Genomic DNA, 14,109 nt, shown 5'->3' on the forward strand with positions numbered 1-14,109 from the left:
GCCATCCTTAAGCAGTTGTTGGAACGCTATGAAGATCAGTATGATTCAGCTTTTAGAAATAAAAATTGCACCCAGCATAGCATACTTTACCTTTTGATCCAGCACAGGATGTAGAAACACAACTGGCGGAGTACATCATGGTTACGTCCTCGGATCTGTATACATCTGAACAATCTGTTTAGAAATACTTCCTTTTACAGTGTTATGAGTTATAAAACTCTGTCGCAAACAAAAATACAATATTCCCGTCTAAAGATGAAACTTGCCTACACTAGTTAAGGTTTTTCTTGATCTTTTATATTCAATAAGAAGGAATAAGGTCTTCCATACTCTTCTCATTGTCATTTGATAGCTTTGCTGGGGCAGTGGCTAGCTTTGTGTTTGGTCTCTGACTGGGTCTTTTGTTATGGAAATTGACCATCACAAGTCTGCATCAGGTTTTTCACATTGTCACGACAATATACTCACAGTCTCGTAATGCTGCCAAAACACCAAAGGCCACAGTGCAATTGGCCACAGTGCGATGGGTCAGAAGAGTCCAGAGCTTTGATCGACCCATGTGGCCCATGCAGGTAGTGATTAATGACCCAGTGGCATCTGGGTCCAAACGTAATCTGGGAAAACAAATAAGGACGGTTGACGGTGTTGCTTGGTCTTGTTCAGAAAGCGTTTTCTGCTGACGTGTTTGCAATTCCTTGCCTAGTTCGACTTGCAAAAGAAAATCGATGTTGACTTTGGTCGCAAACAGAATGTGGTTGCGCGATCAGTCATCAACCTCCACTTTGTCCCCAAGACTTGTTTTATGGAAGTACAGCAGCACCACTCCACCTCAAACTCTGCTGCTGGAAGACGACTGCCATTATTCCAAGGACTACAAGACACGTCAAGAATCCTGAAATTTCCATGGTGTCTTTGGTCTTCAAATCTCCAACAAACCGACTACTTCTTAAGTTGCTGTACATACGCTGGTTCAGGGCTGTTGAGAGAACATCTTGATTCTGACTACCTGTGGGAGATTGATGGAATAAACCTTGGCAAAATGAGGAATGGATGATTGCTACCTCATCATATTTTCCAAAGAAGCCACCTGCCATGTATATTTCACTTCTCTAGACCTTCTCTCAAGACACCATTTACTCGTCACTTTTCCATCATATTTTCCTGTTCTCCTTTCTGTTTACCTTCTGAAACTTGTCAATTGTCTCTCTCTTCTTGCCTTACAAGTCTCTCGGTATGGCCTTATCAAGCAGTCCAATTACTTCTCTTTGCTTTGGATTACCCAGGGTGCACGGATCTTGGAACTCATTGGCTATAGTCTCAGGACGATATAACCCCTGTGATTGATGACACTAGGGTCAAGAATTCATGTTCTGTGGGTTCTGAGAATTGAGTCGGAGAGGAGAGACGACATCAATGACCGGATTGTTAGCCCCACGTAGATGCAGATATCTGTTTGAAGAGTTTAATGAAATTGGGCTAAGATCAATTGCCTTCAGTCGATTGCCGATGGGTTCTGGGATTGCATTATGGCCGATGCGTTCGGCCTCTTGAACGCTATCAACACTGACAGTTTTCCTGTATACAACCAAAGCCTGCTGAAAAGTCTCTGGACAATTCTACAACTGCATTCATATGCAGATATTGGTTTATATAGATTACCTATGATACCTTTGGTGTGACAGCCAGAATCTCTCCATACACACAAAAACGAACCTCATGTGCTGCCTTGCTGAAAAGCAATATCTGTTTCTCTTTTCTTTCCGTCCATTCTGTGTGTTTGCTCTGCTCAAAGATAAAGTCTCCCACAGCTTGACTTTTCCAGGGGCTAAACTAATTCAATTAGAGGGGGCATGTTTGAGTGTATCCTGGAGTTCCACCAGCATGAGCCAACATCGCAGAACAGGACACACTGTAGTATAAAAGACAGTCTGTCAGGTCAAACATTCTGTGTTGATAATAATGAAGCCAACATAAATTTCTCATCCTAGGCACAGATTTCGCTGTGGGGAAATTTATTTTATTACTTGATCTTTAGGTCCATTGGTTTTTATATTTGGACAGCCAAGCTAACTTCAACTTGGTCTACTTTCATCTGCTGGAATGTGATGGACAAACACGGGAGACATTGAGAAATGAGGATGAGGAGAGAAAACAAAAGCAGTGGATCATAGTCAGAACTGTCATGAAGAAAATAACCACTGCTGTCTTTGTTATGTGGAACACACACACACACACACACACACACACACTGATGGAAACAGAGCTGCCATGCAAGCAACTCGTGGTTCAGTCAGACAATATGCCCTGCATGCTTGTCACTGTATTTACATCATTGCAGAGGGCATTCCAAAATTAGGTCTACTGTACTTGATGGTCCACATGAAATGATCTATGGTTAACTTATCGGTCCTATTTACCCCCATTTACAGACGTACCCTGCCCATATACCTAATTCATTCCATCTACTTTACCAATACGAGACATGATTATACACAACAATTGTGCATTCCTATCCCCTGATGCACTGAATAACATATAGTGTACATAACGTAACCTCCAGAGATGTTTGGAACTTTTAAACCGTATACTCTTTATTGTTGATATTGATTAATTCCACATTGTTTCAAATTATAAAATCATTTTCTTAACCTAATTTAAAATACATACATATTAAGTCCTAAAAAATACATTTCTGTTATAAATAGTTAAACATGATTTAAGAAGGAGCCAACTGGTGGCAACTTTGTACTCTAGCATAGTCGTTATTCTAACACATTAAAACAAAACAAACATGCAACTACACTTTCATGACAATAAATGGAAATTGGGCTGGTAAACATATATAATATTAGATTCACATAAACAGGACATATATGTAAAGTATTGGTTCTCAAATTATTGGTACACCTAGGGGAACTATGGGGAACTGCAGGGGGTACTTCACATTTTAAAAAGGTTTTTTTAAAAAGTATATTTCATTGCATAATTCCTGAAATAATTACACCTAAATAAGTCAAATACAACATATAAAGACAAGTTTGATAAACCATGTTAATATATGAAAACAATGTTAACCGTCAACTGTTCACACAAATGCCATCACTGTGCGTGGTTTAGGTTTGTGTCAGGCCAGTTCCTGTATTGAATGACGGACAAAAGATTCATGGTTAAAACACAGAAGCAATACAGCTCAAACTGTTGGGAAATAAATGAACATGAAAGCAAAACACAGCCTACAAACGACTGTCAGTGTAAGGACTGATACATTTTAGAGCTAGTTTAAAATCCTCCCAAGAAATTAGCATTGCATGAACACAGCTCATAGTGTTTTTCAGTTACATGGTTGCTGTTGAGTTTATAGGACACTATATTCTTAGCTAAGTGGTGTAGCTTTTTTAAAGGCTCTTTTTATGGGTAATTGGCTAAAAAAACAATATTTCAAAGGGGGTACATTTTTGAAAAATGTTTGGGAACCACTGGCGTAACTGCATGTCTTAATCCATCAGAACAATGGTCTTCTGTCTTGATTAAACACGCACAGTCACACACACACAATGTAGGGTCAAAAACTCTGAAAGCCAAAAAGAAAAACCATAAAGGAGAAACCATGACCATAAGCGACAGATCAAAACGAGAAATGAGAAACCAAGACTGTAAGCAAAAGGGGAAAAAATAAGCAAAAAACGGAAAGAAAACTGTAAACAATACATGAGAGTGCTGATGTGGACATCAGTTGTCCTGTTTTTATTCTTCTATTTATAGTAGTCAGTAAAGAAAACAGACAACGAAAAAAAAATTGTTTGCCTTTACATGCTTTCTATTACTGTCTGGAATCATTAAATAGGCTACTGTCCCCAGCTCCATGTCTCCTGTTTAGAGCTTGTGATGAGTCTGAATAGACCCCTGATGTGTGTAAAAGGCCCAGACACCCACAGGATGATGTAATACAAGTATCATGTAAAGGCAAACAACAGATCACAGAGAAAAGGTTAGCATTAAGAAATAAAAACAGGACAACTAAAGTCACGTGAGCACCCTCACTTACAGTTTTCTTTCCTCGACTTTTGTTTTGTTGCTTTGCTTATGGTTTTGGTTCCTCATTTACAGCTTTGATTTTTTTCTTTTTTGTTTATGGTTTTGGTTTTCTCATTTATGTTTTTTTTTTCCTTTCAGACTTTTATTTCAGACTTCCTTATCATGGTGACTCAGGAAACCATCATGGCGACTTGCACCGGCAAAGTGAGTAGTCCCCCAATATTTCTCCTGTCCATTGTGTATTTATACGGCGGCCGAAAAGGGCCAACACGGCCCCAAAACAATCAATGAGTCAACAGGAAACGTTGGTAGAGTTTGACGACAAGGAGTAACGATAACATAAAAGTAGCTAGGTGTTCGTCTCGGTCTTGCTGTGCCCACCCCACCCCCCACGTGTCCAAAATCTTCTTTGTAGATTATTTTCTCCTTAACATACATTCCACTAAAATCTAGCGCCCCCTACAGGCCTGGAGCACCTCCGTTGTAATGACTGGATACACCCCTAATGAAAATCAATCTGGCCTTTGCAGTGCCTTTGCCCTTCTCGGCCACCGTACATTCATCGTGATGGTTTCTTGAATCGCTATGATAAGCAAACAAAGCGGGTAACTGTAACCATATCAGCAGGTGACTGCGTAGGTACATGTGTGGAAGTTTGTGCTGGGAGAAACGTTGGTTTTGGGTAATTGAATTGCTAAATTTTCCTCATTAGCAAACAGAGCAGTAGCCCCAGTGACCCGTTCTACACCTTGCAGGTCATGTCTTTGTTTCGTCCAACATGTCGTCAAGGCTTCACATTACCCTGAAATATATGGACTTAGTTTGATTTTTTCCTCTCTCTGTGCAGGGATGTGGTGCCACATGTTGTGTACACCTACAGGGTCCAAACCATCTCCAGCCGCAGTGAGAGCGAGCCCTCCCCACCTTTGGTGCATGAAGTCGGGGCGCCCTACTGCGGGGACGGACGCATCCAGAGGTAACAGGCGCCCACACTCACATGGTCAAAATATATTTACTGAAAGACATGCGTATAGATTTGCAATGAAATATATATTCAGCATGTGTGTTGACATTTTCTGAGTAATGCTTCCTACAATTTCAGTTCCAAAGGAGAGGAGTGCGATGATATGAACTCTATGAATGGGGACGGCTGCTCCAGTCAGTGCAAGAAAGAGCCCTTCTTTAACTGTATTGGTAAGTCTTATGAACGTCAAAGGAATACTTGCTGTCACTGGTTTATTTCTCTTAGTGATATTAAGTAGTTAGTTTACCTTCATGGTAGTGTTGAAGGACTGAACACCTGTCTTGGTCTCTTGGTCTAGAGACTAAATTACATGTGCATCGTCTTAACTGTGATCGGATGCAAACGCCCTGCTTCAAATGCAACAAATAACTTGACTCATTTCGATTTTGTGAAATCTTTCAGATCAATAAGAGGAGTTCCTACTGTTTAATTGATTATGTCATGTAGTGTAAGACTTGCACCGGTCTTGTCTTAGTCTCAATCCCTCAAAGACTCTTGACTCGGTCTAGACACACTGTGGTCATGACTGCATCTCGGTTTAGGTTATTCTGACAACACTACTTTATTGCTCAAGAACTAACAGTGTGGAAAGAGTAGACTAGACAGTAGAATAGACGCATTTAGTCGTGTTTTATTTTGGCAGATTTTTTGTGAAAAGAAACTTACATACTGTGTCAAGCCCAATTTAAATTCCATTGTGTAACTTTTAAGCTTCTAAACACATTTCACTGGCTAAAAGTGACATTTTACATGTACATGTTTTAACATTTATCAAGCTACAACAATACAGTATTGTAATACTACAGTGTTTTTGTGCCATGATGTTACTGGATTTGAAGAAACCCACATGGTATTTTTGTGAATGAACACATTTGACATCTGGACGTCTTTTCTCCAAACACTCGATGCCTTCCTCAGGAGAATAAAAAATACCATTACTTATCATAATCACTTCAACCTCCTGTTTAAAATACAAATCTGGAAATCATTATTTTTTAAAAGAGTGAGTCACTTTACACAGTTGAGTGACTGGCATCTCCTACGTTGTTTTTTTTATGAATAGATGGATGGTTTCCTCTTCGGTTCCCCTGCTGTCAGACGATCATTTCGCCCCCCTGTTGTGATGTGCGTGCGTGTGATTGTGCATGTACAGTCCATGCATGCATGCACACACATGTGTGAGCCTCTGTGAAGTGGCCACTTAATCCCTGTCAGATTGCTGGACTGCGTCGGCTGTGCTGTTTTTCCACCAACTGCAGTGCTCAGGGGTGTGTGTAAATGTGTGTGTGCATGTTTGTCCGACAATGTCTGACATAGTTGTAGTTTTGCGAAGAAATCTGACACTATAATGATGGGACCGTCTGTCCATCTGTCGGCATGTGTGAGTGAGTGCCTGCCTGTCTGTGTGTTGGATAGTGAAAGAGAGAGTCGGAGGGAGAATTGACACTAAGTATGCAACAGGGCCAGGGTGCTCCAGTCTGGATGAGCTTTAATAGGCTGTTCACACGATTGAGCCGAACTGTATCTGGAATTGACGGAATCGACAAGTTATTTGCACACAACCTCACTTGGTGTTACAGTCCAAGTGGCTTTGTCTGAATGGGGAACAAATAAAACATAAAGGAAAAAGACTTCCAGTCTGTAGACTTACCAGTTTCAGTATTAGCGACCAATACTGCCCAAAATGCGGTATCGGGTATTGTGCGTGTATTGTGTATCGTGTATCAGGTATCAGGTATTGTGTATCGGGTATAAGGTATTGGGTATCAGGTATTGTGTTTCGGGTATAAGGATTTGGGTATAGTGTATCAGGTATCGGGTATCATGTATCGTGTATCATGTATTGCGTATCGGCTATAAGGTATTGGGTATTGGGTATCAGGTATCAGGTATCAGGTATCAGCTATTAGGTGTCAGGTATTGGGTATCGGGTATAAGGTATTGGGTATTGTGTATTGTGTATTGTGTATCATTTATTGCGTATCAGGTATTGGGTATCGGGTATAAGATATTGGGTATCAGGTATTAGGTGTCAGGTATTGTGTATCGGGTATAAGGTATTGGGTATCAGTTGTCGTGTATCGGCTATTGGCGAGTATGCCAGTCAATTCCCAATCCAAAAACCATAACCAATTTGCCTAAAAAAATGTACTGGTTTCAGGTAAATTATTGTGTGACGATAACAAACAATAACATTTTGAGCTTTCAGTGTTTAGTGTCAATCACACTAGTATTGGAGGTGTACTCGGAATCAGCTAGTGCTTAAGTTTCGATATTGGGATCAGTATCAGGATGAAAAATGGTATTGGGACATCTCTAAAAGGAAACGCAAACAGATTTTGTAAAGGCTATATTTCTTTGGTTCCTCCGTCTCTATCCATCTTTGTTCATGTCATCACCCTTTTTCTTTCTGCAACTGTACGTCTCTCTTCTTTTTTTGCTCTTGCACTCAATCACCTTTCCCACTTTTTCCACTATCTGTTTATTCTATCCCCGTCCAATACTCTTCCTCCTTTTCCACCCTCGTCTCTCTTTAGCTCACACTCTCCCTATTACTTCTGCAGCTTTCACAAGCCACCGTTTGAGCTTCCTCCTCTTCCTCTCAGTCCCGCTCCTTGCCTTCTTCCTCGCCTCTGTTCCCGCTGAGTGAGTGGCGGGAGCGTATTCCGTATGCCCCCTCAGTAGCCCCTCGTTTCACCGTTGCCAGAGCACAGAACTGACTTGAGTTTTTTGGCCGTGCTGGAGAGGGGCTGGAATTTCGAGGAGGAGGCCCCGGCCAACTTGGCACAGAATGCCGCCTTTCCCCCTAACTGGAACCCCACCGGCTGACACTGCTTTAGCTGAGAGCTGAGAGCAATGAGGCCCAGGCAACCTCCCTGCTCTGCTCCACCTCTCCTCCAGTCCATAAGCTTCCAGTTCCAGACCTTAACTCCGGGTGGGACGTCTGTAAAAATTACGGCTGTATCTTTCTTTACCTCTTGACTTTGTCTGGTTCCCCCCCTTACGCTCTGTTCTCTCTGTGTTTGTCTCTCTCACGCTCATTTTATCGCTGTCTCCTTTTCATTCTTTCTTTTGGTTTCTTTCTTTTCTCATCTCTGTTTGTAGATCTTCACACTCCTGAATGTATCCTCCTTTTCCACACACCTTTCATCCACTACCCTTCTACTGCTTCTTTATTGGGTCCTCTGCCTTTTTACCTTTGAAAATAAAATAGAGACGGTTAGAAATGGACACCCAGGGATCCAGGGGCTGTAAAGGGTTGTGTATGAATAAGAGTGTAAATACTTACTTGAATGGTGGTCACCAGGGATTTGTAGACTCTAAACGAGTGATACTCAATCCTCACTTTACTAAAAACATCATTCGTGCTGTACAGATTAAAAGCAGATGATTCATTGGATTTTTCTCCTATTGTCTCCTCACCTGCAGAGGAGCCCAGCATGTGTTACTACTACGACGGTGACGGTGTGTGCGAAGACTTTGAGCGGGAGACCGGCGTTAGGGACTGTGGCCTCTACACCCCCAGTGGTTTCCTCGACCAGTGGGCCTCCAGTGTGGAAGTTTCCCATGAGGAGAAGCCCTACTGCTCTGGTGAGGTGTCCGCTGGATACCCTGCTGTTACGAAGGTAAGGCAGAGTTTGAATGGAATCTGTGATGTTGGGTCATTTCTTCAATGATTTCGTTCTATTGCCTTATAATCCATTAATCAATTAAACATTGATGAGAAGTAAGCCTCACTTCACAAAACAACTTATTTGGCTTGTTTGCCAGCTAAGTAATATCAGAGATTGGGACATTTAATAGTATGTCCCAAAGCGTCTGCTGCTTTCATTAAAGTAATGCTTATTAAAGACAATAGAAGGAGCGATTGATTCCAATGATGCATTGATTTGTTGCTATTGCAATGCAAAAAGCGGCTGATTGCCCAAAACAGTAGGGCGAGGCATACATTCACGTGCACACAAGCTTCAGACACATTGAAGTCCATTAGGCTAAATCCCATTTAATCCTCTCCCTAATATGGGTGGTCAAAGCTAAAGCATGCTGTTGGAGTACGCTATCTCTTTTAAAGCCCTGTTCATTATTTTAATTCATTATTTCCTAATAGCTTTCAGGGTAAAACCAAATGTTCAATTTCATGCCGTATGTTAAGAGTGATATCAATATTCATAGTTGTTTTGTACCCTTTAAAGGAGACTGTAAGCCTCCATACCTTTACTCAGACAGTGCTTATTCTTTAGAGGCATGTGTGTGATGTTGGAAATGTGGGATGTTGGCTGTAGAGCTTGTTCCCTTTGCTGATGATCCATTTTACAAGGCCAGTGAACTGGGTATTCTTGAACAGCTGTGGTCAGGTGCCTTGTTCAAGAACATTTTGGTCAGGATTTCCACAAACAACGGTAGGAGACTAACAGAGAACACTCATGCATTTAATTTTGTAATGCACCACTTCAGACTGAGCGAAAAAAAAGGGAAACGTCTCAACCAACAACGCTGCAGATGGTCCACTCTCTGAGAGAAATTAGACACCGATGAAGCATCTTCATAGAACCAGAAAGGATGTCTGCTGTGAGGACACATTGTTCACAAAAAGCACTTATACTGTGCAGAACACACTGTTCTTAAAAGGTAATTCTGTGATGAGATCACCTCGTTACAAGGCCACTGACTGTATATTCTACGTGGACACACAAGTGCACTTTTGCAGGTGTGGAAAATATGCAAACACGGGTGTAGGAAACACAATGGTCTTATCCTTATCACCCTCTGCCTCTTTGTTACTCCTTTGAGCTCTCACACAGCTTTTCTTCTGTGCAGAAAATCACAAGTTAGAGGGCTTGTCGGTACACTGTTACATGAAACCCATTCCTCTTACTGGCATCAGTACATCATTTAATCATTTACCATAATCATACATTTACCTTTCCTGTCCGAAAACATACCCTGTAGCGGCATCAAATGCCATCTTTTCACCTCCATATGTACTTTGATTTCACTGTGTCCTTGCAGGTTTGAGCACACACACACAACAACAACAACGTTTACACACACAATCGTGCACACTTGTTTGCTTATGGTGGTCCCTCGGAAAAACAAAGATAACATATCCCGGCCGCGAGTAACTGAGTTGAGATTCTCATTCAGGCAACGCAATTGTGCAATTGCATTCATGTGGCTATGGCGACTGTCCTGGAGGCTCATGCCACAGATGAAGCCTGTGTGGATTAGTGCTGGAGATGGAGAACAGGCAGCAGGCCTGTCTTTTTTCATGGAACCTGTTTAGATGTGGCCACTTTAGAACAACATATAAAATACCACAGTGGCTGATCAGAACCAAACAACATTATTGAAGATGTTACCTACTTAAAACAGGCTTTAAGTGATGTCTGGCGTCTGGCATTGTAATTGTTGTTTTTGCCAACAATCACTCCTGATGCCAAACAGGAATCTGCCAAAGAGTGCCCAATGACGAGTCATTTTCCAGGCATCTGGATTGCGTTCTGTATCTAAAGCACTTCACTCTAGTTTTCTCAGTTTGTCAGGGATTGTTTATGTAAGTGGTTTGATTTTCTTGGGTGACTTTGAAGATTTTTTGGTGGAAAGGGATGTAAATGTGATAAAACCAAGAGAAACAGTCCAAGCCTCAGAGCTGTGTAGTAGCTCATGATGGTATACAGTTGATCGATGATCCTTTTTGAGAATTTAATGTACTTTTCTGAGGAATCAAGTCCGCCAAAAGCCCCCTGGCTATGCTGATTCAGATTCAAATATTGCCCTTGACAGGGAGTTAGAAAGCTGTTGGGACAGTAAATTGCTTGGCAACTTTGAGAAACTGTCATCAGTATTAAAATGATGAGGACAGAGAAATTGTAGCTGCTGCTGGGGTACAGGGCTTATTTTCTGTTTTCAAGGGAGATGGCTCTGAATACGTTACCTCATGTGCACTTTACATTTGACCTGAAAATGAGTACGACCTCAAATCATGGAGTCAACTATTTGCAGTTTGTACGGGTCAAATCTCAGCACTGGTGAGAACTTACAGCACCCTGACATTGACTCGACTTCTGTTGTGTTGCAACATTGTTGGATATTGCTATTTGAAATAGTATGCCTTCTGTGGGTAACAGATCAATGATGACTGAGAATAAATCTAGTCTGCATACCAACGGTAAATGTGCAAGGATGGATCAGTTTTTTTAAGGACAGCAGATTTCTCTAGGGATTTTAAGAGAACATGAAAAAGATGAAAATGTTAACTCATCCATAATGTGTTGGATGGATGGGTTGGATGGGCAAATGGAATTGCCAATTCAAGGATCTTTGTAAGTAGATATCTGCATGTTAAAGGAAAATCTCTAGGCAAGGGCAAGATTGTTGGTGTTGGACGTGTTGTCGTTTTCATTTGCATTGTTGGCTTTGGATGTGTACAGAAAGAGTCAGTGTAGAGAACAAAACAGGCGGAACCAATCGGCCATAATGTAAGCCCAGAACCCATCGACCCTCATCTGATGACAATCGGCATATTTTTCATCTCTATAAAGAGACATAAGGCAGATACATTCAGATAATAATCCAGTCATAGATGTTGTCTCTCAACTCCAACTGCATTCTTATGTCAGTCACTGTCAACAGCTAGCTGATGGGGACGGAAGTCTTGCCTCGAAGACCACATATGCAAATAACCACTTGTGTTGCAAGTATCCCCAACAACTTGGCTCTGCTCTCAGAGTCTATCCATCCATTATATATACCGCTTATCCTGTTCAGGGTCGCGTGGGGGCTGGAGGCTTTACCAGCTGTCATTGGGCGAGAGGTGGGGTACACCCTGGACTCATCGGCTGACACACAGAGACAGGCAACATTCACACCTATGGGCAATTCAGAGTCACCTATTAGCCTAACAAGCATGTATTTAGATTGTGGGAGGAAGATGAAGTTCCCGGAGGAAACCCAGGCATGCACGGGGAGAACATGCAAACTTCATACAGAAAGGCCCCCTTTATTTGAGCCGGGACTCGAGCTAGGAACCAAATAGCCGTGAGGCAACAGCGATAACCACTGCACCACCGTGTAGCACTCTCAGAGTCTATGTCATCGTCATACGATATCCTATTGCTACAAGGCAAACACGGCTGTCAGAAGAAGTTGGGCAGTACTGTCATTTGGGTGACAATCACGAATCAGGTCAGTCTACAGGGTAGAAACGGTCATCGTGACGGGACTCTTCATACTCAGAGATATCTCTCTCTGTCTACTTAAGGCGTCCGAGGTATTAGTGCATGCCTGTTACAACATAATAGTTTTCCTCAGGAATCAACATTTGAGAGCATTGAGTGACCATGCATAAATGAGCTGACCCTGTAAGGAGCGAAGCTGCTGATGGAATGGCTCTTGGGTTACAATGTGGTTACAACACTCACTTTCTCTTTATCCTCCAGCCATTTCCTGTACCCTAAACTTACAGTGAATTCATTTGAAGATACTTCATGAGGGTAGCAAGATTCTTATGCTTGACAGGATCAATAATAGAGATAGTTGGGGAGAGCCGTCACTTCTTGGTATGCTGCCATTTCTTGGTATGCAAATACCGAGTAGCCCTTTGATCTCAGCCAACTACACCGCAGAGATAATGTCATTACCACGGCACAAAGCCAAAATGACAGTAAAGCTCTCTGCTGGACTTAGTGTCTGGTTAACCACGAGCATCCATTCCACAATGTGTACCATAATTGTCCTTCTAGTGGTTTTGTGTATGTGCTGGTGTGTGTGGGGTCATTGGTACAGAGAAGACAGATCCACATAAAGAGAAGGAGACAAACTGAGGACAAGAAATAGGTTACAAGTGCAGAGGAGGTGTACAAAGAGAACCAACATTAATGATCTTAGCAAGGTGTTGGGCCGCCACAAGCCAGCAGTTGCCTTGATGCTCCTTGGCTGAATCTCTAGAGGAATCAGCATCATTCTACCATACGATATTGCCTCATTTCTAGACTCTGAGAATAGAACCAGAACCAGTATCCCTAAGACGAACCCAATTGACAAGACGACAACAGAATCAGTCATTTTAGCACGGTCAAAAAGTGACAAAGCCATCTAGCCTTCACAGTAATCATGACTCTTGTCAGTTTGGAGCAAAGGTGAACAAAGCGTGAGACCACAAAGTCAACACAGTGGTGGATAGGGCAAAGTGTTGCACTTTGACATGGTAGACCGCTGTTCACATACTGTTTCCAACCATAAGCCAACGTTGGTTTCTTTTAACCAAGACCACGTTCCCCAACCCGTACCACGTCTTGTTTATGTTTCTGAATTAAATCAAAGTAGAAGGGCCGTCAAGTCTCTGAGAGCGCAGACCAGTCCAGTGTTTATGATATGCAAATGTGCAAGCACAACCACTTGTCTGGATACACTGGTCAGATCTGCTGTTAATTGCTTGTTTGTGAGTCAGATTGGTACAAAATTGGAAGGGTTTATTCTTGGTCAATGCTTAACCTTTCCACCAAGTTTCATCAAAATCTTGTAAATTTTTTTGATCATAACCTGCGTCCAAACAGACAGACACACCAAAACATTACCTCCAGGATGGGAATAAAAGTAATTCTATTTTTGCAACATGAAATTGGAATGGTGTTGGACGGCACATATTAAGGGTCTTGTCCTGCTAATGGATTCCAGTTGTATTCTGTCTTTTGTTGAAGCTAGGTTTTTAGAATTTATTCCACAAGTCGAATATTAAAAACTGTAACACTTCACATCTGCAATAACTGCTAACCTTTAAAACTGGACCATGGAAACTTTAACAACTTTCCTGACTTTGCCTTAAGCTGTCCAGCAGTTTAAAAAAAATCGACTCTGAAAATGATGCTGTGCTAGTTGTAGCACATTGTCCTGCATTGTTACAGTTATATCTCTTCATCCATTGTGGTTTACCATTTTATCATGATTCCATGTTCATGGCCCACAGCTCTTTAAGAAAGTCAGGTACAGAACAATGCTAAAATGTAACCAACCCTCTGTGAGTGTATTTTTTTCTGAATTAGTGTGTTGGG

At 41.7% G+C, this 14,109-nt stretch overlaps 1 protein-coding gene across 1 annotated transcript in view; it reads left to right on the forward strand.

The window, feature by feature from the left end:
* Positions 1-14,109, forward strand: part of pappaa (pregnancy-associated plasma protein A, pappalysin 1a) — a 92,768-nt gene that overhangs the window by 28,502 nt on the left and 50,157 nt on the right. Inside the window, exons 8-10 of the mRNA XM_069673515.1 lie at positions 4,883-5,011; positions 5,138-5,229; positions 8,489-8,685. Coding sequence (XP_069529616.1) covers positions 4,883-5,011; positions 5,138-5,229; positions 8,489-8,685 — 418 coding nt within the window. The remainder of the gene's footprint in view (positions 1-4,882; positions 5,012-5,137; positions 5,230-8,488; positions 8,686-14,109) is intronic.

This window comes from Semicossyphus pulcher, unplaced genomic scaffold (genome assembly GCF_022749685.1).
Source record: "Semicossyphus pulcher isolate SPU_LCO1_2020_fin unplaced genomic scaffold, fSemPul1.0.p SCAF_22, whole genome shotgun sequence".
NCBI lineage: Eukaryota > Metazoa > Chordata > Actinopteri > Labriformes > Labridae > Semicossyphus > Semicossyphus pulcher.